Here is a 27,344-nt window from a genome sequence, read left to right as displayed (position 1 = left end):
CACACACACACACACACACATTGTTTGCATTCCCTTGCAAATAATAATCAAGTAGCCATTCTTGCCATGTCACAGCTTACAAGTATACTACTCCCAGTTCTCTGCCTTCACAAATATAATTAATCAAGGCCACACACACACATGCACGTTTCATCAGTTCAGAGGACACATCATTGGCTTCAGTTCATGTCCTGGGGCCATTACCACTATTCATCTAACCTCATCCTCACACTATCCTCGGGGAAGGAACTGCATTTCTATAGAACTCCTGTAATTCAGCCTCCCGGAGTTATGGCTTCACAGTGTCGTTTAGTTGTGGGGGAAAAAGCTGGCATAAATTTAAAAATGTTGGATCACTTCTCTAAGTGTAAATATCCCGAATGGGATCAAGTTTAGCTGAAAACATTGTTCACCTATTCAATAACATGTGCCAAGAAAAAAAGAGAAGATACTTCTTTGTATTCTTTGTATCAAACGTCAATGTATTTCTCCCAGTAAAACAAATTATAACTCCTGCTCACATATAAAAGTACCAACTAATTTCAACCAATAATACTGTCATGACAAAGTGGCTGTTTGTGACCTCAAAGCTTTTCTGTCTTCCAAACAATTGGTGACTGGCTCCCTGACTCAAAGTTATTTATGCTGAGGACAGTGAGATCTGTGACAGCTCCAGACAAGGCATTTTACACAGGACTGCTCCAGTGACTGCATGGAGCACAAGATGGGTTTTGTCTCTCTCTCTTCCCCTGATGGATACTTCTATCCTTTATACCACGAGGCCTCACCTAACCTTTTATGACACACTCCGGTTACACCCACCACTTTTCAGTGATTCAGTCAAATCTCTCTCTATCCTGGAGAATAAGTCACTGTAGAGCAGTTAGACACTCATGAAATGTGTTTCAGCTAGACAGCGACCTTTTTTGTCCCCCCAAAGGCAGGCGAGTCCCCACAATTTGACTGTGCAAACAGGAATACAGACAGATGTACACACACACACACACACACACACACACACACACATCAGCCTGCACTGATTTCCAGATAGGACAGCAGCCATCCATTGACTGTGTCAGACAGTAAACACAGAGGTGCTGTGGTTAATATCATATCCTCTCTGACTCTCACTGTCAGAACCTATGTGTTATTATATACAGTATTTGTCCAATTAAATCGTTCATAGAAGAACGAGGGACTCTCTTTCATAGAGGGTTTTACATGTATGAGCGACAGCAAAGCACTGTTAGCGGCGCCGTGTCACCACTAAAGCTGGCACAGAATTCCATTAGGATGACACAGCTTTTCTACAACAGTTACCTATACAAGTTATTTAAAGTTTCCCCACAATCATCTTAGACACTGTAAAAAAGAATAAAACATCCGAGAGATCACTAGCTTCCCTTGTTTGGTAACACATAAGAGCCAAAAATCAGACTCACAATGTCACGATGATGAAGGTGTAATAGTAGGGATATTTCATGTTAGAAAAACATCCATCAGGGCCAGAAACTATACAAACTGACGTGCTGACAGAAGTTGGTTTATACAATGTGTCCTGTTCTGTATTGGCTGCAGCTCGTCAGGAACCATCTATGTCACTGGTATCTATGTGTGCAGCCTCCGGCTTTGCAGACCGCATAGTCCAACTGTGATATGCGGATGGCAGCAGGGGATCTGCTGGCGCTGAGCTTCAGCTGTCAGGTGTATTTGATGTACTCAGAGAAAAGATGGAGAGGTTCAGTGAGATGTACATGAAGAATGATGATGAGAGCTGTAAAAAAAACTGACAAATACTGCATGATGTCATGAATTAATGCTAAAATATCATATATAAATGAAGACTGCATACATGATTTAGTATTTTGGTTGTACACTCTAAACGTACCCTGCTTTATTCCCTATTTCAGCCCATATTTGACTAAATTAACATCATGTCTTGAAAAAGACACTCGCTATTAACACAAAAGTTTGAACAGGACAATTTTTTTTTACTGAGACAATTAAATAAATGAAAAAATACGTCTCATAGGCTTTAATCAGACTCAATCAGACTTATTTTTGCAAAATATATCCTGCTGACCTTTGACGAGAAATCATGGTGTTTTCTTCTCTTCAGATGTGGAGACTGCTTTATACAGTCCAACACAAGTACTCATGTTGATCAGTGTTGCATTAACAATGATCTTTCAATCATAGTTCGCCATTATTTGTGTCTGATATGAGCAATCATGCTCAGAAGGAGAAACGTATGATGAAACTTTATGTTCTGGGTTGAAATATTGCAGACGGGGATTTTTGCATTGCTTTCCGGATCTGGTGATCTTGAAAAATTAAATAAATCAAAATCTACACATTTGTGTTTATTAGTCAAATCATGAAACGGTGCTACACATGAGTGTGTACATGTTGTTATCACCAAATACGATTAAATACCAGCTCACTGCACGTCTTCTCAGCATTGATTGCTAGAAATCATGGCTAAATGGAGGGAACTCCTTGCCCCCGCCTCTCTTGGAGGTTGGAGAATGAAACAACACCGACAGTGAGCACAGTAACTTTTATTAACAAGTTATTGCCAAAGTATTCACTTTTATGTAATTATTACTGTTGGATACAATCTACTTACACAATTGAAGTCTACACATTCCAACAGGGATGAGAGGTTTGTTACAATATAGGTTAAGAACCATTCCACCATGCAGTGACAGTCAATAAAAGCCAGAAACAGCATAGAAGTAATATGGTCTTTTTCCAGGTAGCTGCACTGAAGTGCAGCAGGACGTAAAAGATGCTGTTATTTGTTGGTGCCTGCTGATTGGAGCCTTTTCTCCCTCTGAGATCTCCTCTCAAACACAGTATCCACGCAGAGACAGGCAGAAAGGCAAACAGAAATGCCAGTCATCAATATTTTAAATCATCTTGGCATTAAAACCATCCTTAAAATGTGTGTGTGTGTGTCCGCTGTATAGTGGGGAGGGCAGGTGCTTCAAGGAGAAGCCTGTACCTCTGTTGCATTGAAACATGAATAAATGAAAAAGGTTTGTGGTCTCAATGAAACTCGGGATGTAGGAACAGGAGCTTTATAAAGCTAAGAGAGCAAATGGACTGATGCTCAGATAAATAAGTAAATAGTGTAGATGTACTTGGAAGAACAGCAGAGCTGAGACGTCATGATGAAAGCTCTCAGGAAAGCCATTTTAATATTTAAAGTAAATCTGAGATTCCATTGATTACAGAGCAATACTTCTCTCAAGACCTTAGAGTTTGCTGCTTTGAGGACATGAGAAAACTACACACACACACACACACACACACACACACACACACATTCACATGTGAATGGTTTTTGTTGCATTGTCTTTTTCTTAACTTGATTTCTCTTTTGAAAAAAAGGTTATAGTGAGTAAAAGCAAGTCTTGAGAACTAAAACAAACATCCAAGCTGTAATCCGTCTCCATCCTGATTGCCAAATGCTCACTGGTGCCGCCTCAGAGCTGCAGGATTACCTGCCAGTCAAACAGTGTCACAGAGAGACTCTTCCTCTTCTGTTTATACAGTCTGTTCTTTTTAATTTTATATATATATGTATGTATGTGTATATATGTACACACACACACATACATACATATATATACATGTAGACACACGTACATATATATATATATATATATATATATATATATATATATATATATAATTAAAAGAACATATATACATATATATATGATATATACACAGTCTGTTCTGCTCCTGTTAAATGAGAAACATAAAAGGCATCAGTTCTTGTGCAGAAATGTAATCTGAGCAGTGAATCTTTGATGAACTAGGTACAGGGTCGCAAGAAGCTGTAGTGGGTTTTTTGTTTGTTTGTTTGTTTGTTTTTTGCAGTTCAGGAGTACAACTGGTTTTACTAACTAACAACTGTTTTGTTTTTTTCCCCTCTCCTGTTTCCTCTCTGATGCATCATGGGACATTCATCCCCTCCAGCTGTCCCAGGTGCGTGAACACACACTAAAAAACAAAATCCGACAGCAACACACGGACAACCATTTTCTTTTGTCTGTGGTGTTCTTAGTCGTGCATCTTTGTGTTACATGAACTATCATGCTGAATAATTCATCTGGAGTCTGATCAAGTTTGACTTCAGAGCTAAAGTACCTTCAGAACACAGCTTGAGTTGGCCATGAAGAGAAGCTATTGCTTTCCATGGCAACAACAATGTAAATACAATCAAATCATATTGTTTAAAATGTAAAAGCTATGGAATAGTGCAACTATATTGAGATAAATAACATTTTATTGAGAAATGATATCCTCAAATTGTAGTTGCTTCACTTCACAAAACATGCATATCCTTTAAAAGTGGAAGTTCCTCGCAGGTCCTTTGAACTCTGGGTAATAATTAGTTGGTTGCTTTCAGTCTTGAGCTCAAGTGTTTCTGACTCATTTCCATTCAGCCTGTTAGCCAACAACTTACAGAAAACTGCTGTAATTTTGTAATCTCATTTATGACTTAAACATGATCCACAGTATGAATTATTCAGGGTTATGCACAGCTGATCCTTTGGCTTTCGAGCTGGACTGGAGTTGTCTTTACTTTGATTTTCGTTGCTCTTGGGTTCCTTCCTCTGGACACTGTGCTCATCCACATGCGGCAGCTGTATTTCCATATTCATCCTTAAGGAAAGACAGAGCTGCAAAGCTGTAGATAATAAACCATCATCCTCGGGGGAATACAGTCAGGCTCGCTCAAATTAATAATACAAGGGTTTTCTACAGTAAGTGCAGGGTTGTAAGACTTTAGTGAGGCACTTGGTCGTTGACAGGTTTAGGTTTCAACATAGAAAGAAACAAGGCAACGGGTGGAGGTGGGGGGGCCAGAAATGTGCCCCAACTAATTCATCTACATGCTTTGAACAGTCTTTAGCCCACAGCCTGGCAGTGAGGAAAATGGTTCACAAAACTCTGTGAGAAGAGGCTTGAGCCCATTTCTGGGCAGCAGTGAGGGAAAATATCAAAGTGGACCGGTTGAACTTGACTGCGCCAGGCGGGAGTAGAGCCATTAGTATGCTGTTAAGTCATACTGAAAATGATTTTTCTAACGAGAGGAAGATGAATAGCTCTGCTAGTACTGTAACACTATTCATTTAATCATTTTTTACAGTAAGATTCTCCTAATGAGGCACTGACACACTCACTCACACACACACACACACACACACACACACACACACACACACACACACACACACACAAAGGGCAAAGACAAAAACATCAGACTCTTTGTTGCAGTTATTTATACTTGCATACATTCTGGCCACCACATGACATATAATAATGTTCAAACTCAAAAACCAAGCTTTGATAAAGTAGCAAATTCTTGTAGATGCAGACATGTTAATTCTAATGAAAAGTCACTCTCAACTTCAACAATTGGACGTATACAAATTACCTCTGTCCCAAAACTCTGGAGATCAGTTTGCTTTATCTTGACCTCCTCGTGTCCATCTGCAAGTGTGCTATCATGCTCGCTTTGTACTGGTTCCAACTAGAGATGCTTGTGTGCTCATGTCCAAAATACAACTACACTAAATTTGCATTTAATTTCTCTTTATCATAGTTCTCATGGTTGTTTTTATGCAGACTGTTTAAAATGTGTGTTTCGGATTTCATCGCTTTGTGTTTTGCCGGTCCAGGAGTTGTCAGAGGAGCGTCATTCTCCGCCGCTGCTGACAGTCAACGGTCCGGGCGAGGAAAAACTGTTCCGCAGTAAGAGTGCCGATGTGGAGCTGACGGCAGAGAAGGAGAGGGTCAAGAAGATGTTGTCCGAAGGGTAATAATGCAGGTTTATTCATCTATGTATTTCTCTAGGAAGTTTAAAGAGTTACTTGTTTGAATTCCATAGAAACCTGTTTAAGCAAAAACGACCCAAAATCACAATCTTCTAATGTTAACATTGTTCCAGCCTCCTGTGTAACTGCTTATCTTTGGACGTTCGGCTGGTGGTTACTCAAAAGGTGCAATTTAAACTCAAGACATCACTCTAGGCTCCAGGAAAATTGTACAAAATGTTAATTTTTTTCTTTATGGTGAAAAACATGTCATCTGGAAAACAGCCAGCAGAAAGAACAGCAGATTTACACTCACGCATTTTACAGTGATGCAAAAACACACACTGAAAAGAGTTTGACAGTGGCAGAAGTTGGAGAGTTTAGAAAATTTACTACAAAGTGTTTAACCTCAGCTTGGCTACATGAGCAGATGCTCATGCAAATCACTTCTGCTCTGTTTCACTTCAGTGAAAAGATGAAAAGAAACCATTACATAGCATCACAATCCAAAACATAATCACGTTTATAAAATGTTGACGTGAACCACCGTGCCGCTGTTGACTTGTTTTGTTTCTGCAGGATTTAGAAGTTCATGAGACTGTACCATAAATGTCAAAAGACAGTCAAACATGCAATTATAGCGTGTGATATAGTATTTAACGTCATCTGTATTTACACTGAAAACATCCCATTGCCAACTCGTGGTTTTTGGTCCATGTTTTCATCTAAATTCACTAAAAGTGGCTCCTAGGTTTTCGAGGTATATCCATCATATAGAAATATATCATCCAAATTTCAGCACATCGTGTCCTTAGCAGAGGCACCAGATGTCTGGATTTTGTCGACAAACAGCACAAACTGTTACTGTCACAGAGAGCCAAGCTGCTTCCCAAACTGCTACTGAAGGATTTCTCTCTGAAATGAAAGCAGTGATTTGAGAAAAAAAAAAAAAAGTGGCATATTACCAAAGAAGTTGAAGCAGAAAATGAAAAGGACCATCAAGTTTTCACTACCTGACAGGCCGATGCCCATTCAGAGCATAAATCCAAAGTTAAAGGGGTGTTCTGGCAGTAGAGTATTGCTGTTTAAGGGGCTCCTCACCGATTTAACACGTGTAGATGGTGATGATAAGCAGCACTCGGGTTCTGTAAAAAGGCTGATTTTCTATGTGTTTTTTTCTCAAAAAGATTAATTAATTTCTTTAGTTAAAATCCACTCCTGGCATGTTGCATGATATAAAGGTACTCTGTTTGGAATATTAAATAATCTCACACATGATTTTTCACAAAAAAAACAGAGGCTTCCAGAGTGACAAACAAACCCTTCTATCTTCCCTGTGTGCTTTACGGAGCTCCAGGCCCCCGCCGGACAGCTGACTGCTTGTTGGCTTGGCTAGCAAGGGAGCAAACTGTCTCAAAATCCTGCATTAATAGAACTAATGTTGAGTTTAATGTTGGCTGTGAAGAAAATCTTTTGGGCGGCACAGTGGTGCAGTGGTCAGCACTGTTGCCTCACAGCAAGAAGGTTCTGGGTTTGAGTCCCGGCTCCAGCACAGGGTCTTTCTGTGTGGAGTCTGCATGTTCTCCCTGTTCCTGTGTGGGTTCTCTCTGGTACTCCAGCTTCCTCCCACAGTCCAAAGACATCAAGAGGGGACGAGGCTGATTGATACTCTAAACTGACTGTAGGTGTGACTGTGAGTGTGAATGGTTGTCTGTCTCTATGTGTTGGCCCTGTGATGGACTGGTGACCTGTCCAGGGTGAACCCCGCCTCTCGTCCATGAAGGCTGCTGGGATAGGCCCCAGCCCCCGCGACCCTTAACAGGATGAGCGCTAGAAAATGGATGGATGGAAAATCTGTTGAAAATTTCAAGCTGTTGTTTAGAGTCAGATACTGGAACTACTTTCCTGACGGGGTGCAGTAATTTGACGCAGCACTTTACACCTCAGGTGTAGAGTCTGTCAAACTCTGCACAAACATCGTTCAACACTGTGAAGGTCAAACATCTAAGTGAAGGAACAATGAGAGAAACGTTGACAGCAGGGGATGAGAGCTACAGCCAGAGAAAAGCTTGCACCCGGAAAAAGATTGTCTTTTTCTGTTTTTGTCCGAAAGCATCGGAGAGTGGCAGGTGTGTTTAGAGAGGCTGACTCTCAGCAGCAATGAGTCAGAGACTACTTTATTACAAAGCAAAATAAGTACACAGAAGACAGCGCTATAAGTGTGTGTGTGTGTGTGTGTGTGTGTGTGTGTGTGTGTTTGTGTTTGTGTGTCTGAGAGAAAGACTTATTTTAAAGTACAATGCAGACCCAACTGTGCAAAAAAAACTTTCTAACACATGAATCATACCCCCATAGCTTCGCACAATTTTTATTGTGTGTGTGTGTGTGTGTGTGTGTGTGTGTGTGTGTGTGTGTGTGTGTGTGTGTGTGTGTGTGTGTAAGCATGTGTGTGCATGCGTGACTTGGGTCCAGCCAGGCCTGACTGGTGCTGAATTTAGCTGCTCACAATTATCATTACGGCAGCCATTATTGGACACTCAGACTTCCATTGAGGAAGGAGTCACTCACTCGTCTTCAGCAGCTTTACAGCCTATTATCTCAATAATTTTATTTTATGATTCGTATAAGCCAGTCCAGGCTTTCCTCCTGTTGCTATGGTGAGTAGTTTTATGGTTGCCAAGATGGTCGTCATGGGTAAAGCTCTCTGGGTTACTAAAAATCCTTGCAGAATCCTGACCTTTACTGCAGACGGGACTGGATCCATCATTCCTACATTTTAATGAAGGATAACACATTAATTATATTGGTTTATTTCTGCCATGATCCATCGATCCACACCTACTCATCTGCTCTTTTACAAGTTGTAAAAGCCGAATTTCTATCAAGCAACGTGAGACAAACTATCATCACATTGTATGATGTAATGCAACAGTCCAAGATCTGCATCACTCTTACGTAGCATGAATATCTCACCGCTTCGTTTGCAGGGTCGCGGAACTGGCCTGAACTTGTTGAAAAGCACAGTCCTTTATTCAGGATTCCATAGTAAAGAGCCTCTCAAGGAGGAAGAGTGGGTATTCCATTAATGGCAGGGTTAGTCATTTGATTCACATTCATCTGTGACATGAACATTGTATAGAGCTTTTAGCTGAGGCACCATGTAAATGTGGTCCATTTGAAAGATGATAAATACAAAATGTGATTTTTTTTTTTTAAATTGAAGTACGTTCACGAATTAAATGAAGTAAACCGCATATTTTTGTGCCTTGCTGCTCCTTAGATTTCTCAGATATTAATGCAGCCTAAAACCTTATTAGCTTCTCTGTTCCATCATCATCAACAACCCTCTGTTCTAGTCGTACATTCAGCACTTGTCTATCCGTTATACCAACTACAGGTCAGAGGCAGAGTTAGTCAGAGAAAAAGTACTGGAATTATTAATATTAACTTGGATTTCATATGATTTTCGGAATATTAGTGAGCCTAAACCAAAGTTCCTGAGACCATGTGATAGACAATTAAGTTTTATGGATAGAGATTTTGTAATAACAGTATATCACATGATGAACGTACACAGCTAACAGCGAGCTGTTGAATGTCTTTGAGCATGAAGCGATTTAAGAGATGGATATTTTCCCTCCGGAAGTTGACCAGAAACAGCTATAAGGAGAGTGAATATTACACCTTCATTCACCTGGTTTTAAAATCAGAAATCCTAGTCTAAATGAAGTATGTAGCCAACCGTTTACTAAGAAACTTATGATATATCAAGCTGACCATATGTCGCTGTTGTAGGTCAACAAAGTCTCAGTGTCTTCTTGTAATGCCCTCAGGTCCATGTGTGAGATCAACCTGGAGGCCGAACTCTTCACCCTGCAGGACAGTAACGCCAAACTGGTGGCGGCGCTGCAGGAAGCCAACAGCAGCGTGGAACAGTGGAAGAAACAGTTGGCCGAGTATCAGGAAGAGACGGATCGCCTCAGAGATCAGGTGACCATGCGGCCAGAGGGGTGACGACCAACGCTTTCTAAAACAAACTGCTGTTGATTAGGGTTCAGAGAGTTTGTGGCAATAGGCTGTGGTTTGAAATATTTTCAAGCAAAATTATTTCTGTACTCAAGGAGTGTACTTACAGAATATTCATTGCATTATTTTGCAAATCATAATGAACAAATATTGTAAAATTACTTGTAGGCCTCAAAAACAATCAACAATGGCAGAGGATTTTTTTATTCTTGAGGTTTCCTGACTCTGCTTCTTTTATCCTTCAACTTCAACTAAGTCTAAAATTCATTTTTAGTCACGATAATACCAGGTATTATCATTGTCTCTTTCTGATATTTAGGATGGATATCTGCCGCAGTTCTTCTCAAAGCAGCATTACTTCTGAAATTGACGTATTTTTGCGGGCCAACTTTTACTCCAGCACCACTGTAGCTTCCCTCAACGAAAAGCCAATGGGATTTCTCACATTGGGATTTTGGATTTTTAGACTTTTATGTTGTTTTCCAGCAAGGTAACCTTCATGACCTAACACCACTTTAATGACTTTGAGAGTGCTAAAGAGCTAATGTTGTGCAGTGACTGAACCACACCGTGGATGCACGACTGCAACATCACAACTGAACTTCGGGCTTCTTCTTTCTTTTTCTACGTGTTCGGCTCGATGATGTTTAATTTCCTCGTCAACATCTGTAGTCTAATTTAGCCATTCGTTAGCAAATCACATAAGACACATTCAAGCTTTGTATTGTGGTCATGTATTTATAACGTGGTAGTATACAAGTATTTAACAGCATGGAACAAAACCTGAATACGAAAGCTTGTATTCACTACAGAGCTTATTGCAGAGATTCATCTGAAAACTCCAAAATATGGAGTCTTTTTTTTCTTGCACTTTACCTGAATTGAATTTACATCAGAGGAGGTGAGTAAAGAGCTGAAGATCTTTCCCCTCCACTATACCAGTGCTCACGTGGCATCTAGATGCTGTGCTAAGTTTTTTTTTTTTTTTATTCTAACTCGTAAAAGTATCATATCAAAACCCCCACACAGACTTGGTCTGTTCCAAACTGCAGATGCATTTTTCATCCGGCCCCCCCTTCCTGGGGATATTTCTGTTGACAGGCTCCCGTGATAATCGCAGGGCGAGAACGCAGACATTTCATCTTTAATTTAGGGAGAGAACATTATGCCCTTGGTCAAGCTTAACAAGCCTCTTCAAGGTGACAGAATTAAGTGCTGCCGCAGCCAGCCTTCAACACAACCGTCATCGCCAATGACGGATCACGTCTTTAGTCTCCATTCCAGGTGAAGGTTATCACCCCGCCCCCCAACAATTACATGCACGCTAGTACGTGTGCACGCATGCACTGCAGCAAAGTCAACCAGGTGGCTGGAAGTAGAGCAGGCCCCCAGGGTTTGGCGGAGGGGGGACACCCTATACTGCCCCCCACCCCCCACCCCCTGCCCCAGTTAGAGGATGATGATAAATCACCGTAGGAGCAGAAGGAGGGACGTTGACTGGCTTTTTCTCACACTCTCACTCTCACACTCTCAGCTCCATCATGTTTGTGTCCATCTTTGTTTTTTGTTTTGATGCATTTTTTTCAACAGACATTTATTAATTCCATGGTGTTTTGTCATATGATGCATTGCTATTAGCGTTGGACTGCTGTCATTTCTTGTGTGTCTGGATTCATCCATCCATTATCTTTGCAAGTTAATGACATAAACAATATGGTTGTATATAGTGAACGCACACTTATACTTACAAGCAAACTAATGCAGTCAGTTAACATAACCTGCATGTCTCTGGACTGTGGGAGGAAACCCACGCACTTAGAAAACAGGACAACTCCTCATAGAAAAGCCCCGGCAGGTTTAAATCTTCAAGCCTCTGACTGTGAGGCCATAGAGCTCAACCCTGCACCGCAGCATCCCTGGTAATTTCATACTTTTTCACACATTTTCATATTTAGAGAAATTTATATTGGTACTTAATATCAACTGTCTTATTCCAGGTACAACCCTAAAGCTAGTTACCAGGCAGAGAGCTCATACTTTTAACAAAGCAGCAGAACACAACTCCATTATAAACGTGCCTCGGAGGGCTTTATAACACTTGATACAGACTATCAGACCCTGGATTTACAAAAAAATAGCATTTGAAGGATACTTACTGACTAAAGGGTTCTATGGAGAATTCTGCAATCAAACTGGGCTCTACTAAGTGGTGTTGCCCCCCCGGCTGTAGATATATTCGATTTCTTCCGGAAGTTGAATTCTGTGGAATATTTGGAATTGTACTACAACAGGGCAGAGCTCATTGATCTGACTGTAAAATTGGATCTGTTGTCCTATTAAGCTCAATTCTCCTGGATGTGAAAAACAATATATATTTTCTTCTGTCTTTACAAAGATGAAACCACCTTCAACATGTCAACGTTCATTTTGATCAATATCAGAGATTTCTCTCCATGCATATTTGTATGGAGCTCACAGAGAAGGAGCCTCTGGGGCTGAAGCTACCACATACAGAGTAGATTTAAAAGGATCTGTGTGGTCCTCAACCCCTCCTTCCACTTAATTTTTGCAGCTCGGTTTGGAAGCTGTGTGTATAAAGAACGTGGTTTGAAAATGCTGAAAGGGATTTGTTGACACGCAAGAAACTATGTCACAAAAAACATTTGAATTTGAGACTTCCGGCCTTTGTAGTTTACCCAGCTGGAACTTCTCAACAAATTATGGCTCTGGCTATCAATTATTTTCTCCATTCCTCTCCAAACCATGTAGTACAGAATAATAGAACACAGTGAAAAATGTCCCATCACAATTACTCAAAAATGTGACAAGTCTTTCAAATGTGACTAAACAGCGAATTATCCAAAAAAAAGTTTCTCATCTGTATTCCATCAGTTTTCCAGTCCATTTATATTGTTGTCTTCACATACTTTTACCATGATATTTAATCCTTGCGCTCCACAAAGTTGAATATTTATCTGACTGATTCAGTTGTTGAACTGAATATATGCTATATATGTGATTAACAGCCAAAGTGTGAACTCGATATGGTCGTTTGCCTGCAACTGCAGCCGGATCTGCTAAATGTGGCCTGCTCATCCTCGCACTATTATTCAACCACCCCTTCCAGCTCAGTGGTCATAACAAGGGCAAAAAAAAACCCAACCCAGTATCCACAAATTGAACATTTCTCAAATGAAGCATCCTATCTTCTTGAACAGTTTATTAAGATAAGGAGATTGTTCATCAAGGCATAAAAGGGATATTTAAGGTTTTGAAAAAAATCTGAAAATGCGGCCGCAGCTCAGACCGTATTTAACAATCAAACGTAAGAATCATAAGCTGTGATGATGTTTCAAGTCTGGTTTTGAATGTAGTGAGCACAAAAGGACACTTGTGTAATATATTTGATCTGTTTGACCCGGTACAACGCTCACATCACCTCGATCGTCGAACCATCATATAACGGTTTGACCGTATTTGTTCAACATGCCTATTTATGTATATTTATCAGACACTTTCAGATTAATTCAGTTTTGCAAACTGTGCATGTCAGAGGTCTTACATGATGCAATGACACCCTCATCTGTTTAAAATAAATGCCCGTTTAAAAAAAAAGGCTTATTAACAAATCATGTAATGTCATGCTGAGTAAACACTGGGGACACAGTTGGATTATTGCTTTAAGCTGATTACATCCAGAGCATGCAAGTAAACATGTATGCTCTTCTCAATTGTGATAAGAAAAGCCCATTGGGAATTGAACCCCCAGTTTGTGTCTTGCTCCGATACACAGTGGACCATAAACTTTAAATCACATTACGTTCAGACTTCAAAGGCTGAACAGTTTGTCCTTGTTTAGTAAAAATGTCGCTCGCCATCGTTGGCTTTTCTATTAATATGTTAAATGCTTGGAAGTGGGTCAGATAGGGAAAAATACGTTACGTCATGTTAAGGTCACACCCCTGCAGCAGTTAGGAAGACAACTGTCAGTCAAACTGAGTGTGTGTGTGTGTGTTCATGAGATTTAAGAGACATGAGTGGAAATGAGTCGGTAAAATGTCCATGATTCATTTGCAGATTTCACAGCAGTGATATTTGATGGATACTACACTCTATTTTTATCGGCTCTGCATGAGTGTGTATGTGTGCGTGTGTGTGTGTGTGTGTCTGTGTGTGTGGGCTGGTTGGTGATGACCCTTTGTTGCTTTTCCTCATTTCCATCAATAAAATGTATGAAATATATTTGTATATCCCTGTGTGTCTGAGTGTGTCTGTGCGCACTTGTGTATGATTGTATCACTGTTGCTGCCATAATCTCACAAAAGCCTTTCAATGCTAATCGAGCTCTTATCCCTGTTTTCACAGGAGGTGAAAGGTCATGTGTGCTTTTCTGATACTTACAGACTAACACACATTAGATTTACGAAACCCCTTTTTCTCATTGGATAATTGCTTGAATGAGACCCAAATGCATCCTTTCCCACTTTATAATGCGTAAACAATGGATTTTCTGCTCACCTCCCAAATTAAAATGGTAAATATTATAAACATTATTATTGCTGTTGTCACTATGAACATATTAGCATATTCACATAAGCATTTAATCAAAAAGCCCCATAATAGCTTGACTACAGATTCATATCTAGATCTATTTTGTAAAAACGATTTTGTGATGCATCTAAAATGATATACATTTGCGTTCCAGGTGGCAGAGCTGGAGGCCCAGCTGGGGCATCCTGCTGCTGGTCAGACTGGTGGAGAGGAGCTGAGCCGCTCAGTGGAGGAGCTGGAAGCCCTGCTTAGCGCCAAAGACCAGGCAAGACACAGCTTTCCTAAGCTTTTCTACTTCAAGACCTACCCAGTCATACTTGTGATGAAAGAACCTACTAAAAATGTATTTTGAAATGTAAAGGTATTTTATTTTAATCTAATGATATAAATGTATAAATGAATTCCAACAACACCACAAATATAAGAGGAAACTACCAGGTTATTAAAAACTGTATTGGTGTACACTTCAAGATTTTTGTCCAATATTCACAACACGATATGTTACTGATATTGCTTATATGGATTGATTTTTTTAAAGACCTAATAATTATTTTATTATTTTTTAAAAAATGTATATGGTTTGCAATTTATCTTCTACCATATTTTTAGATGAATATTCAACTTTACTGAAGCACAATCCCTCAATAAAGTGAGCTTCTACTTGAAAGTATTTTGCATCTCTAGAGGTTGTTCACGGCCAACCCATGGGCCCCAACCCATTTGTTGAGAAACACTGAAATAGTATACCCTAAATATCCGTTGGGTGTTGAGTTAGATCAGAAAGTATACTTTATATTCAGTAATAGAGGAGCTGGGAGAGTGTTGGAGTGGTTCAGTCAAGTGTGTATTCTCATTCAAGTGGACATAAGAGAGTGTGTATTCTTTTATCCCCCGGAAGTCTCTATTGATGCAAAGACCTTGAATTATCCTCAAGGCACTTTTCATTGTTGTTGATTCGTGGCTTTGGCTGAGCTGAAGAGAGCTTTGATATAATGTGACAGAGACGACTAGAGGAGCTGACGTCTACATGTTCGCCGTAATCAAGACTTAATCACCTCTCTGATTTTCTTAAATAACGCCTTCCGAGTTTACATCAATACATGATTTTATGATACGGAATTATTGTCCTGTTTTCTCCAAGGCAGGGTCAACAAAATGCTAAGCACACTCAGCCAAAAGCTATGCTCCCTGGATATTTTCCTGAAAGTTGCTGTTGTCACGCCTCTGTTCTCCAGCCCCATCAACATTAACATGTCTGTGGTGTCGTCTAAACAAATTCAACACACACTTTTAGCAACAGGATTCATTCAAGGTCACAGTGGTAAATGTCCCTCGGGGCTAAAGCTCCTCTCCAGCATAGGAGCATCAATGTGTCCCAGATTTTATCACTGACCCCTTGTGTATGATTAATTACTCTACTCTTTTATAACTACATTTTTAAAAGAACTTTGAGACAAGAACACGCCGTGTCGTGATAAACAGTGGGTTCGTGGGGATGAGGATGGCATGTGAAGTTGTTTTTGTGACAGTCTGTTATTAATGTGTTTTCAGGAAATTAACAATCTGCAGAGCAAGAAAACGGACGTGGGTGAGCTAGAGAAGGAGAGAGAGGAGGCCATGCAGAGACTGCAGGTGAGCTGAGTGTGTGGTTTCTCTCCGCCTGTAAAGGTTGTTCTCAGAGTGACTCGACACTGCAGTAAGCGGTGAGAACGAGGTGCTTTGTTTTCAGATTTTACCGTAAAGATACAGTGGCAGCTCAATTTCAAATGAATAAACATTTCTTACGTTCAAGCCTTTACCAAATTAATTCAGCCATGCACGTAAAGGTCACCGCCACCTGGAAAATCTTGCAAAATTTAAGAAATACAATAATGTATGTACGGAAAGAGGGGTGAATAAGACAATGCTGCGTATCAGAATTTTACATTCACAGATGCTACACTGTTAAAAATAGATTAGAGAGCAGCATCGCACAGGATAAGTTGCTCATTTCTCTGACATGTGGACAGCTCAGACAGTTCTTAGTTAGTTTCTTCACTTCTAAAACTCAGAAAACAAGTCATTGCTACATTCAGGCGGATGGAAAAAAAGAGCTTATGTTTTTGATTTCACATACATTCACCTCCTAGTTTCTATTTTATTGATTTATCTTTGATGCACTTTGGTTCTCTTGTCATTTATGAATTGCTTTGGCAAGGCTGAACAGAGATACATACAAAAAGTAAAGTGAAAGAATTCATTTTTTGATGCTGATGCTTGTAAGTACGCACTGCTGAGAGGTCACCAGTTTTTAAAGCTTTATTTTAACAGAACAATCTGCCCTGGTCATATTTTCTCATCTCATTATGATGTTTTTACAGAAACCGTTTCATCTATTTAGTTAGTGTTTTGATGTCACTGTATATCTATTTTCTTTTTACTATTACATTCAGTCTACAACACCTATTCCCAAGGTGTTTGCCGCTACCCCCTGGTGGGTTATCAAGGTATTTCATTTACAATGAATTGTTTTCAATGTTGCAATGAACTTTCATTAAAACATTTATGATTAAATATATCACATTGATATTAGGTAGGATATTGTGGGGTATCATGTGTAAGTATTAAGATATGCAGTGTAAAGGAAACTATCAATTCACTATTCATTATTATGCTGCATGTTTCTTATCAAACTGTTACATAAGTGAATGAATTGTTAGTTCATTTTCTCTGTGTTCCCTCACAGTTGTTCTGTTTGTGATACACTCCCTCTTAATATCGTGCGTTTGATCAGAGCTTTTGTTGATCAAAGGTTTGGGTGGGCAGTAAAAGATTTTCAGATTTCATTTCTGAGCTTGGCTCACTGCATTCTTGAGTTTTTTTAATGGCTGGACCAGAAGAGTAACTCAAAGATGGCTTGTGCTCACATGCTGGTTTTATCTGCTCTCCAAACCAAACAGGACCACACAGCCAACAAATGGAAAAATCAAAGTATTCATGCTGCACCTATGAAAGTTCACATCAGCTCAGCTGTGGGTTAGGACAGGAAAAGTCTTCAAGGAGAAAACAAATTATGTTGAATTACTGAATTTCCATGTTAATGCAGGAGGTTGTACCAGGTGCATACTGCATGCCCTTTATTAGGCTGTCGATCATATTTAGTCGAGGTGTCAGTCATGAATTATGTCTATTCAGATCTGACCTTTTCTGTCTTTGTGTTCATTCTATAATATATTCATTGATGCAGTTCCCATACAGAGTGATCTCGTAAAGAACACAATTGCACATTTAAATTTGCATTACAAATATTTTTTTTTTCTCGTAAAACTTTCCAGCGCAAAGCAACCACACAGGAAAAGAACTGACAGACTCTAAAGAAAAAGCTGAGCTGGGTTTTCAAACCTGCAGGTCTCAATAAAGACAATCTAAAACAGTCATACTTATGACAACTAAACACCCAAGGAAGTCCAAACATGGTGATCCTGTAAGGCTGGTTTCACATGGGATTGTAGACTTGGGAATGATGGGTAGATCCAGGCCCTCAGGGCAGAGAAGCGTTAAACAGCCTCTATTAGAACGTGGCAGATGCCAACAATTATCACTTCATCAAGGCAGCCTTTACACAGTCCCAAAATCAAGTAAAACAGTAGAAAATGTAAAGGAACATTACAAATTACACTAGAAAATGTGAAAATGACAACAAAAAAAACCTTAAAATACAATCATGTTTAGTCACTGTATATGCAGTTTCTGTTTTTGTGAGGTTATAATTTTGTAGACTCTCTATTAGATTTTCATGATATGATCAGCTGAAAAAGTGACACTTTCCTTTGGATGTCAGTTAGGCACAGGTGAGGAAATGGAGGTGGGGCAGTGACACACAGAGAGGAGACATTTTAACACACATGGCCTGACACTAGACCTTCTGTATGTAACAGGGGCTTCACCCCTGGGAGGACAATCCCATAACCTGTTCCAATGGATCATATTTGTTTTTACCAATTGGTCACATAAGCAACATTTGTTCCGACCCAGATAGAAAACATCTTCACAAGCGAATGTTGAATTTTAAATGAAGTCTTTGACGTTATAGGCTCTCTTAGTTTTATAGCCAGAGTTCTGAGCCAAATCTCATTCTTTAAACTGTAACTGTCTCGATGTCCTGCAGTTAATGCTTTTATTCTTCATGACAGTGGAGTTAAATATACACAAATAATGTACAAAAAGGTATGTTGACATTCACTGAGGTATCATTTTTTTTCATCACTATGATTGATCTTGTTTAGCCAAACATTAGATGGAGAGATTACAAGGCAGAAAAAAAGCAACTCAAGTACATCACTGCTAGTTTTTTTCTCCTACTAGAATATTTATTATAGACAGAGGTGGCATATATATCAGGAAACACTGTGCTTGAGGCTTACATTTATAGCAGATACCTTGACCGAAATGATTTATAATACACAAGGTGTGCTGAACAAAACAAATTCCTTGACGACATCAAGCAGGACTTCCTCAGTGTAAAAAGATTATAAAGCATGTGTCAAATGTACAATTTTGTCACCAAACCAAGCAGAAAGCATCCAGAAATGTAGCCACTTCATTAAAAGCTGTTCATGTGTTTGAAGGATCTGGAGAGACGAAACACCGAGTTGGAGGATCGAGTTCAGAGTGCTGAACAGACGCTGGCCTCAAGCCGGGAGGAGCGGGAAAAAGCGGAGGTTGAGGTCCGACATATCATTGAAGTCCTGGATGTGAAAATTTGTGACCTGAATGACCTGCGACAAAGCCTGGCAAAAATAATTGACAAATAGTCTCAGCTGCAGGTGGGCTGCATCTCCACAGTCAAAGGCAGGTTTCCCCCACTTGGATTTGATTAGTTATACTGATGTAAGAACTGACCAAGGATCTGTTTTTGGGATCAGTGCAGGTAAACTGAATATTAAAGGTGCTATGTGCATAGTTAAAGATCTATACTGTATATTATTGTCACAGGAATATGGCAAAATGATAAACCACTGCAACTTGTTTTTCCGTTTTACAATTGAAAAACCACGAGCTCCATTTGTCACACACCTCCACCCAAACCCAGAGGAGTTTTTTTCTACCAAGATTTCATTTCTTCCAACATCTGTGATCACTGAAACTTCCCTCCCTTGTTTTGATGCAATAAAACAAACCAGACACTTAAATTAAGGTCTTAAGATCTAAAATGCAGAGAACTGGACACTAGAAGCTGACAGTCTTTAGTGATGATCATACCTGTTTGAGGGTAATAATACAGATGCTTCAAAGTAAACAACAATAAACGATACACAAAGCACCTCTAAAAGAATAAAATTCAGTTTTACAAAAGCAAACATAACAACAAAACACAGGATTAGAACAGCTTTTCTTGCCACCCATGTAATACATTTTATAGCTTTATTTTCTTACTAGCTCAAAATACAAGAGAAGAATGAAGACTTGAAACAAATCCAACGGTAAAAGTCTCACAGCATTAATAAAAGCCAGAGGGGCTCTATATTCATAAAGAGCAGTGGGTTTTAATCTCAGCCATGTCGACAGTACAACTGTAGTCCTGAAACAGCAGGAGTTGAATCATTGCTTTAGATGGCTCAAAGCTCAGGTTTTATGGACAGTAACATTTTATACCTGCACTGAACATCAACGTTATATCATGATTCTTGGCATTTGTGCTAGAGAAACAGCAAAGTGGCCATTCATGAAGAGTTTTTGCAGTGCAATTTGGCATAAAAGCCTTTTCACATTAAACCTAATAGCCTGTATTAATATGACTTGTTCAGGACTACACCATTTTGGAAAATGTGTTTATTGTCTGTCCTTCTCAGAGCCAGCAGAAGACAGAGAGCCCTCACTAGTCTGCACGTGTATTTATTGAGCTGAGACCCACAGAGATCAGCTGTCTGCTAGTTAGGTTAGCGCAATGTATGGTCATGGATGGGTTTTTGCGTAGCTCGGTAACGAGTCACAAAAAAACCCCACTTTATTTTCCTCACAAATGAAGAACTTCAGTTGAGCATGATTTTTGTGATGATTGATTTAAATTACGAAATGTTAAAACAGCAGACACATACCTGGAAATGACTTTCCAGACGGAGAATATTATCTATGTGAACCAGAATCCTACAGGTTTTACAAGGTGAGCGGGCAAGATGGAAGTGCTATGCTAAAGAGCCCATCCACTATTGTTAATTGTGCTAAGCTAACTAGCAATCAGCTGGTCTCTATGGATCTCAGCTCCCTAATGCAGCAGAGAAAGGCATCTATCTTTTTGTCTGGATTTAAGGAGGACAGTAAATACATGTATTTCCCATAATCGTTGTGTTCCTGTAAGCCAGTATTTTCTGGTTATCTAAAACAAGACCTAATGACATAAGATGAGATATGCAAGTCTGTTTTGCATCATAACCATGAGTCCACTTTGTTGGTAGTCTTGCTTCAAGATAGTGGAGATGCACCCAAGTTAGGACATACGGAAGCAAGGACCCTGATGAAAGCCGGTTCCAGTTCACCATCAGCAGCCTTGACGGGCCTCACACCAGCCAGAACATCCACCAACTCAAGAGACTCCATAACCTGCTCCCATTCTGTCTGGAGATCGCCAGCATACGACTGTTTATGTTAGTTTCAAGTGGACTGCTCTTTCTCATCACTTATTCTATAATCATGTTCATTGATGCGTTGCTCACAGTCATGATGGGAGGGCAGCACCGGCTGAAATTGAAACAGCAACGAAGAAGGCTCGTCCTCCCTTTCTGCTCTCGTGAAAGCATTGGACATACTGAGATTGCACTTGATAATGTTTGTGCCAAGTTTTATGTTGTTTACATTTTCCAGTGTTCACAAAAAGACCCAGTTTTGCATTCTGTACTTTCTCTGTTTTGGCCAATACTACCATCTACCATCTCTAGTAATAAGCCTCAGAGAAGCTGAGCAGAGCTGCAGAGCATAGATCACTAAGAGAGCGCTGCATGAGCTCTGCAGAAACCCTGTACCTGCCAAGTAATGTGAAGGTGCGTGCGTGCGTGCACGTGCCTCTACAGTGTGCGACCTCACACTGCTCCAGCTAAGAAGCACAACTGCAGTTAGCTTTAGTAAACCTGTACTGAATTGATTTTTGTCTATCAGCTTTGTTTGTGATCTTCTGATGCACAATAGCGATGAATCTTTGCTTTGCACCCCTGATGAGATACTTTTTTGTTTTTCTTTAAATGCCAGTAATATAGGTACAAATAAGGTGCAGGCTTTTGCAGTGGATGCTGCAAAACTGCCAGTTATAATAACGTCTTAAGACAAAAATTCGGGGTAGCAAGGCTCAGAGGTAGAGTGGCCGTCTAGCAACCGAAGGGTCGCTGGTTCGATCCTCACTTCCCCCAGTGACCATGTCGAAGTATCCTTTTGTAGATATTGAACCCCTAATTGCTCCTGATGACCCTGTGATGGACTGGTGACCCATCCAGGATGAACCCCGCCTCTCACCCAATGTCAGCTGGGACAGGCTCCAACCCCACGCCACCCTTAACAGTGGTAAATGTGGTAAATTGCCAGATAATTTATTGGCACCTGATTTCAATATGAACCTCAATTTATTGTATTTAAATGGGGTTAAACCTTTATTATTAGCAGAGGGTTTGTCTTATGCTTGTTATGGCTTGGCTTACTTCATTACCTTTCTTTCAAGGTCTGAAAAAGCGATAATTATTACATCAAAAGATCAGCGATTCTCCTACATGGCAGTTAAGTATTCGTCACATTCATTGGTTTTGCTTTCAGTCCAATAAGGATTTTAACATTTCGTTATCTGACAGTTCTGGCTTCAGCTGCTATGTACAAGCTTCATTGAGTTAGCAATAAGATTTTTAGCATAGATGCCTATTTGTAGTTGTCAATTGTAATTTGTAGGTAATGAGACCTCTGTAAAGGATATTTTCATCCATTTTCCCCCTGGTGGCTTCATCAGACAATAACAGATTGCTACCAGCATATATGAAGCATGAAGAAAATACAGGCTAGCTGGCTCCTCCACATGAGCACCACATGGTTGATATCATCAGTGCTTTCACAACAGCCTTATTCCAGCGTAAACGTACAGTACAGAACTGTTCATACACCAGTAAGAGTAGAAATTTATTTTGGTCCTGGAAAACCTTTTTTTAGACATAACATTTTACCGAAGAAATCGTCTAGACTGAAACGACACAAGCTCAAGCTACCGTTTCTACATTACAAAATGGAAGAGAAAACATACACAATACTGTTCATACCAGAGTTTGAGATTCATCGTCTCAGTTTTCAACTTTTCAAATGATTTTACACCTTAATTCATTGTCACATGTTCCATACGTTCACTGCTTTGACAGATCTCTATTTCTATTTGTTGTCCTTTCCTTGCTTTGTAAACTTTCCCCCTGAAATCAGGGAATCACAAGGATTCAACTTTCACCTCTGACCTTCCTGCGGAGAAGCTACAATAGGAAGCAAAAACACATTTCCTTGAAGCACCTATTGGGCTGTCGCGTTGTTTACTCTTCTGAGACATTCTACAAAACATAGTTTTAAAGTAACCCCATATAATATCTCCAATTGATTTTTAGCTGATCCTTAAAAGAATCCACTTGATATTTGACATTTGTGGGGACCTGCTACAGTGGTACATCCCATCTTGATGCACACTTGTTCTCCATGACCTCTGACCACACACGCACTAAAATTTCTGTCTTTGAAAGAAACATAGTAACATTTACTATGACTTGCATGAAAATCGACAGAAATTTAAGCAGTAAGGTAAATAATACACCAAGTTATATAAAAAAAACAAAACTAATTTTTTGATAGTAGTTCCATGCTTGATACACTGGAATAAGGCCTTTTCGTTTTTGCAATCATCTACAGGAAAACACAGTACCTGTTCATTAATAACGCACCTTGTGTATGATGAACTTAATCTTCATCACATAATCAAAACCCTTCTCACAGTTGCGCAGTGTCCTAATCATTCAACTGTTTCAGTATGACTCCAAATACCTCAAACCACTTCAGTTCAGGGTATTTTCATTAAAATAAGCAAAACTGTGGACTGGTGTTGGTCAGCCCAAGGCCATGATTCTGATTTTTCATGACAAATTACTGAATATGATGATAGAAGATGTTTGTATGAGCTGTGACAATGTGAAATGAGTTCCTTATATTTGTATAGAATTAACATTAAAACTTATTCATGCTTAATCACTGCTGTATTTAATGGAGAGATCAATGTTATTGAGGGATGTACGGTGTGTGCCTGTGTGGGTTCTCTCCTGGTACTCTGGCTTCCTCCCACAGTCCAAAGACATGCAATATGGGGACTAGGCTGATTGAAACTCTAAATTGACTGTAGGTATGAATGTGAGTGTGAATGGTTGTTCGTCTCTCTATGTTGTCCAGGGTGAACCCCACCTCTCGCCCGTAGACGCTGGGATAGGCTCCAGCCCCCCTGCGACCCTTACTAGTAAGGAATAAGCGGAAGACGATGATCAGTGTTATTGAACATTCCTTCAAGTTCCACATAGGTTTTTTTTTTCATTGACATATTAGAATGAAAACGCTGGTTGACTAATTGAGTTCTTCTATTCCAGTGATATCTTGTCAGAAACGTGAGAATTTTAAAGCAGGTACATCGAACTGATACTTGCAGGTGTGTATGACCATCTGAAAGTCAGAACACCAAACTGTAATGACAGCAGTAAGCATGTACCTTTTACTGGTTTTGTTGGCTGAGTTCAACATTTCCATTTGGACTCAATCCCAACAGCCATACAAAATGATACATCCTTATAATCAATGATGCTCCTGGGAGTTTGTGGCATTTTATCACATGCTGCACTGTGCAATTGATTCTGTCTGCCACAACTTCTGTGCCAAATTAAAATAGACACTGGCACTGAGCCGGCTGGATGTAGCTCCTACCCGCTGGTCTCAACTGGGGACTGCTCAGGCAGGCAGGAAGGCTTACTGAGTCACCCAGATAATTCAGTGACATCTTTTTAAAACAGGCCTCTGACACCAGCTGTTTGCCCAACTCTTCGTGAATACATTTAATCTTTATTTGGGAACATTTGGCAAACTGTAATGAGTTTATTTCTTCATCTTGTTTGGGTTAGGTTTGTGTTTCTTGCAAAAACCGTGAACAAACTCAACTGTGTATTGCAAACCCGGGAATTAGTATCAAGCTATGGATTAATTTCTTTCTGCTGAATGAGGCGAATCAGCCAATGGAGTAAAGTTTTGTTAGATTTATTTTAACACAAAATGGCATGAAGAGCCTGTTCAGTCGAAACATCTACTTCAGCTTCTTCTTGGGGCGAAGGTTATTGGTGTGCCCACACTTCTTCTTGCGGCAGTTAACAGCACGTGGGTGCAGACGGGCATAGCATCTGAAAAACAGGGAGGTCAGAGGTCAACACAATCAAAAGAATGAAATCATATATTACAGTAATGTTTCACTATTCCAACAACCTAATGAGAAACACCAGCTAGACTGACACCTAAACTTCAAACACTGCCCTTTAACGATGCTTTTGACGCTGTAATATCAAGCAACTACTTTGTCACTTTGCCTTTATTCACATTTATACACTTTCAATTTGAAGAGAATCCCGTCTGACCGCGGGTCTCTGCTAACAGATGATTTAAAGAGGTAGCGGTACTAGTTGAAGATTCCTTCCTGGCACAAAAAATATAATGTGGAACAGAAGGACCTGTACTTTTCCACGACTTACTTGCGGCAGATCATCTTGTCACAGTTGTATTTTTGGGCCAACTGTCTGAGAGAAGGCTCGATAATGCCACCACGCAGACGTAGAACCAGATGCAGAGTGGATTCTGGAAGGAAGTTAAGACACCTAGATGTCAATCTCAAGTCCAGTCACATTCAAAAACAGAGCTGTAGTACATTTTCATTCCCTGGACATGTTAATATTACCAGGTACATAAAAATATTGAAGCTTACTACTTCAACTCCTCAATGTTACTGTTGACTGTATCTCTATGCAACTATGGAGCACAAGTTTACAGATTTACTGGTAACACATTCAATTGCAACAAACACTCAACCCCTAAGGACAACCCCGATTTTAAGGCTTGTCTTTTTCTCATTGTTGCACAAAGACGGCTCATAGTCATTGAGACACTCTGAATTGACAAGTGTTACCTTTCTGGATGTTGTAGTCTGACAGTGTGCGCCCGTCCTCCAACTGTTTGCCAGCAAAGATCAGACGCTGCTGATCAGGGGGGATTCCTAAGGACCAGACAAATGCATAACCAAAAAACTCTACTACTGGCAAAGAAACTCTGCACCCAGCTTCATAATTGAGATCTACAACTTCTGACGTCTTTCTAACAACTAATATTTGCTTACAAATGACAAATCACGCAATGTAGACGAGCACTCCTTCATAAGTACCAAACCTGATGACAACTTAAAGTTCAGTGAAACTGCTCACCTTCCTTATCCTGGATCTTTGCCTTGACATTTTCGATAGTGTCACTGGGCTCAACCTCGAGGGTGATGGTCTTCCCCGTCAATGTCTTCACAAAGATCTGCATGGTTGCAGGCTGTTCAGGCAGAGAGTGAGGCAACGTTATCGCTGGGCTAAAGCATGCGGCTAGCTTGCTGCCCACCCGGAAACTGCCAGCATCTTTCTCTTCACATAATCAATGAGGAATGACAAGGAACAGTACATATATCACGGACGACACTGTCCACATTCTTAATCAGTTTAAACGACAATGAAAGAATGTGTAGACTTGACGTCTATGTCATGGTTAGCTGATGCTAACAGACACGGGGCCTCGCCACATGCGTACAGTTAGCGTGGAGTCTCACTATCTGTATTTTCAGTCTCAGAAATGACCTGAAGGTAACTCAAATGTACGTACGGTCGTGTTATAATCAATGATATGTTGTTTCAGACGCAACTAAAGACCAAATAATCGATTTAAACTGACATGAAAGAAGTGAACAAAATGTGAACCCACCCGGCCGCTAGCTGAGCCTCAACGAAAAGAGACCGGAACAAGCTGTGTCAGGGACACGTCACTTCCTCCTGCTGGATGATGATGAAAATTAAGTCCCCGTGGCTATATATATATATATATATACAGTATATATATTTTATTAGGGCTTGTTGTATCCTGTTGTTTGTTCTGATTCACGCCCAAGACTAATGACATAAAAAAACGGTTTCGTATTTAACAGCTTGCGGGCATGAAAAAAAGCTAAATATAAGTTAAACACACAATAAAAGCAGTGCTTTCTACAGCTCAAAATGTTTACTACATGGATATGTCCGCCTATCGTGAGCATTTAACAATTGATCCTAAATACAAACTGAGGAGTGAACCAGAGACATTTGTGATTCCCAAAACGTTATAATGCATTTGTTGTTGTTGTTATTGTTGTTTGTTATTGTTTTAAAGTTTTTATTTGACCGACTTCCAACTGCGCAAAATATCAAAGGCATTTAGGCTTTTTTTTTCATCAAAATTTAAAACCAGTCATAATAAATGATAACGATTTAAAAAAAAAAAAGAATACTGTCACACTGACATTTCTCGCTCAGAGTTTGGGTTTAGCGTCGACTGTTATTTTTGTCGAGTCAAGACCTTTTGTGGTTTTCATGGTGGATGTACAGTGGCCTGGAAGTGTAAAACACTTTAACAAATGACAAAAAAAATTTACATTTCACAAAACAATTTTACAAGTGGCAAAACACTTTTACAAGTCCCAAAACAAATTTAAAATTAAAATTTCAACCGGAAAAGGAACGTACCAGCTCCTGGGCAGAACGGACTGATTAGCTGAAGCAGCTAAATCAAGGTTTTGTTGCAGATGGAGGATGGACAGCGCTCTAGGGATGTTTTGTCCGTTTTGTGGCCAAAAAATGAGCCAAT

General features: G+C 39.9%; 2 protein-coding genes across 2 annotated transcripts in view; one reads left to right on the top strand and one right to left on the bottom strand.

Moving 5' to 3' along the window:
* Positions 1–23,628, top strand: part of LOC147249628 (homer protein homolog 3-like) — a 48,087-nt gene extending 24,459 nt beyond the window's left edge. Inside the window, exons 6-11 of the mRNA XM_086223238.1 lie at positions 3,991–3,999; positions 5,700–5,836; positions 9,668–9,824; positions 14,566–14,676; positions 15,963–16,043; positions 19,019–23,628. Of these exons, the coding sequence (XP_086079364.1) occupies positions 3,991–3,999; positions 5,700–5,836; positions 9,668–9,824; positions 14,566–14,676; positions 15,963–16,043; positions 19,019–19,204 (681 nt within the window). The 3' untranslated portion in view covers positions 19,205–23,628. The remainder of the gene's footprint in view (positions 1–3,990; positions 4,000–5,699; positions 5,837–9,667; positions 9,825–14,565; positions 14,677–15,962; positions 16,044–19,018) is intronic.
* Positions 23,629–24,670: 1,042 nt separating this feature from the next.
* On the bottom strand, positions 24,671–26,527 carry uba52 (ubiquitin A-52 residue ribosomal protein fusion product 1). Its single transcript, XM_086223236.1, has 5 exons — positions 26,430–26,527; positions 25,895–26,006; positions 25,603–25,689; positions 25,172–25,274; positions 24,671–24,826 (listed from the first exon to the last, which is right to left on the bottom strand). The coding sequence occupies exons 2-5, from the start codon at positions 25,995–25,997 to the stop codon at positions 24,733–24,735; spliced, it is 387 nt and encodes a 128-aa protein (XP_086079362.1). The 5' UTR covers positions 25,998–26,006; positions 26,430–26,527; the 3' UTR covers positions 24,671–24,732.
* Positions 26,528–27,344: the final 817 nt, after the last annotated feature.

This window comes from Aulostomus chinensis, chromosome 14 (genome assembly GCF_037954235.1).
Source record: "Aulostomus chinensis isolate RoL2024-O1b breed Wild chromosome 14, RoL_Achi_v1.0, whole genome shotgun sequence".
In the NCBI taxonomy this organism is placed as follows: Eukaryota; Metazoa; Chordata; class Actinopteri; order Syngnathiformes; family Aulostomidae; genus Aulostomus; species Aulostomus chinensis.
This window is presented reverse-complemented; position numbering and strand designations above follow the sequence as displayed.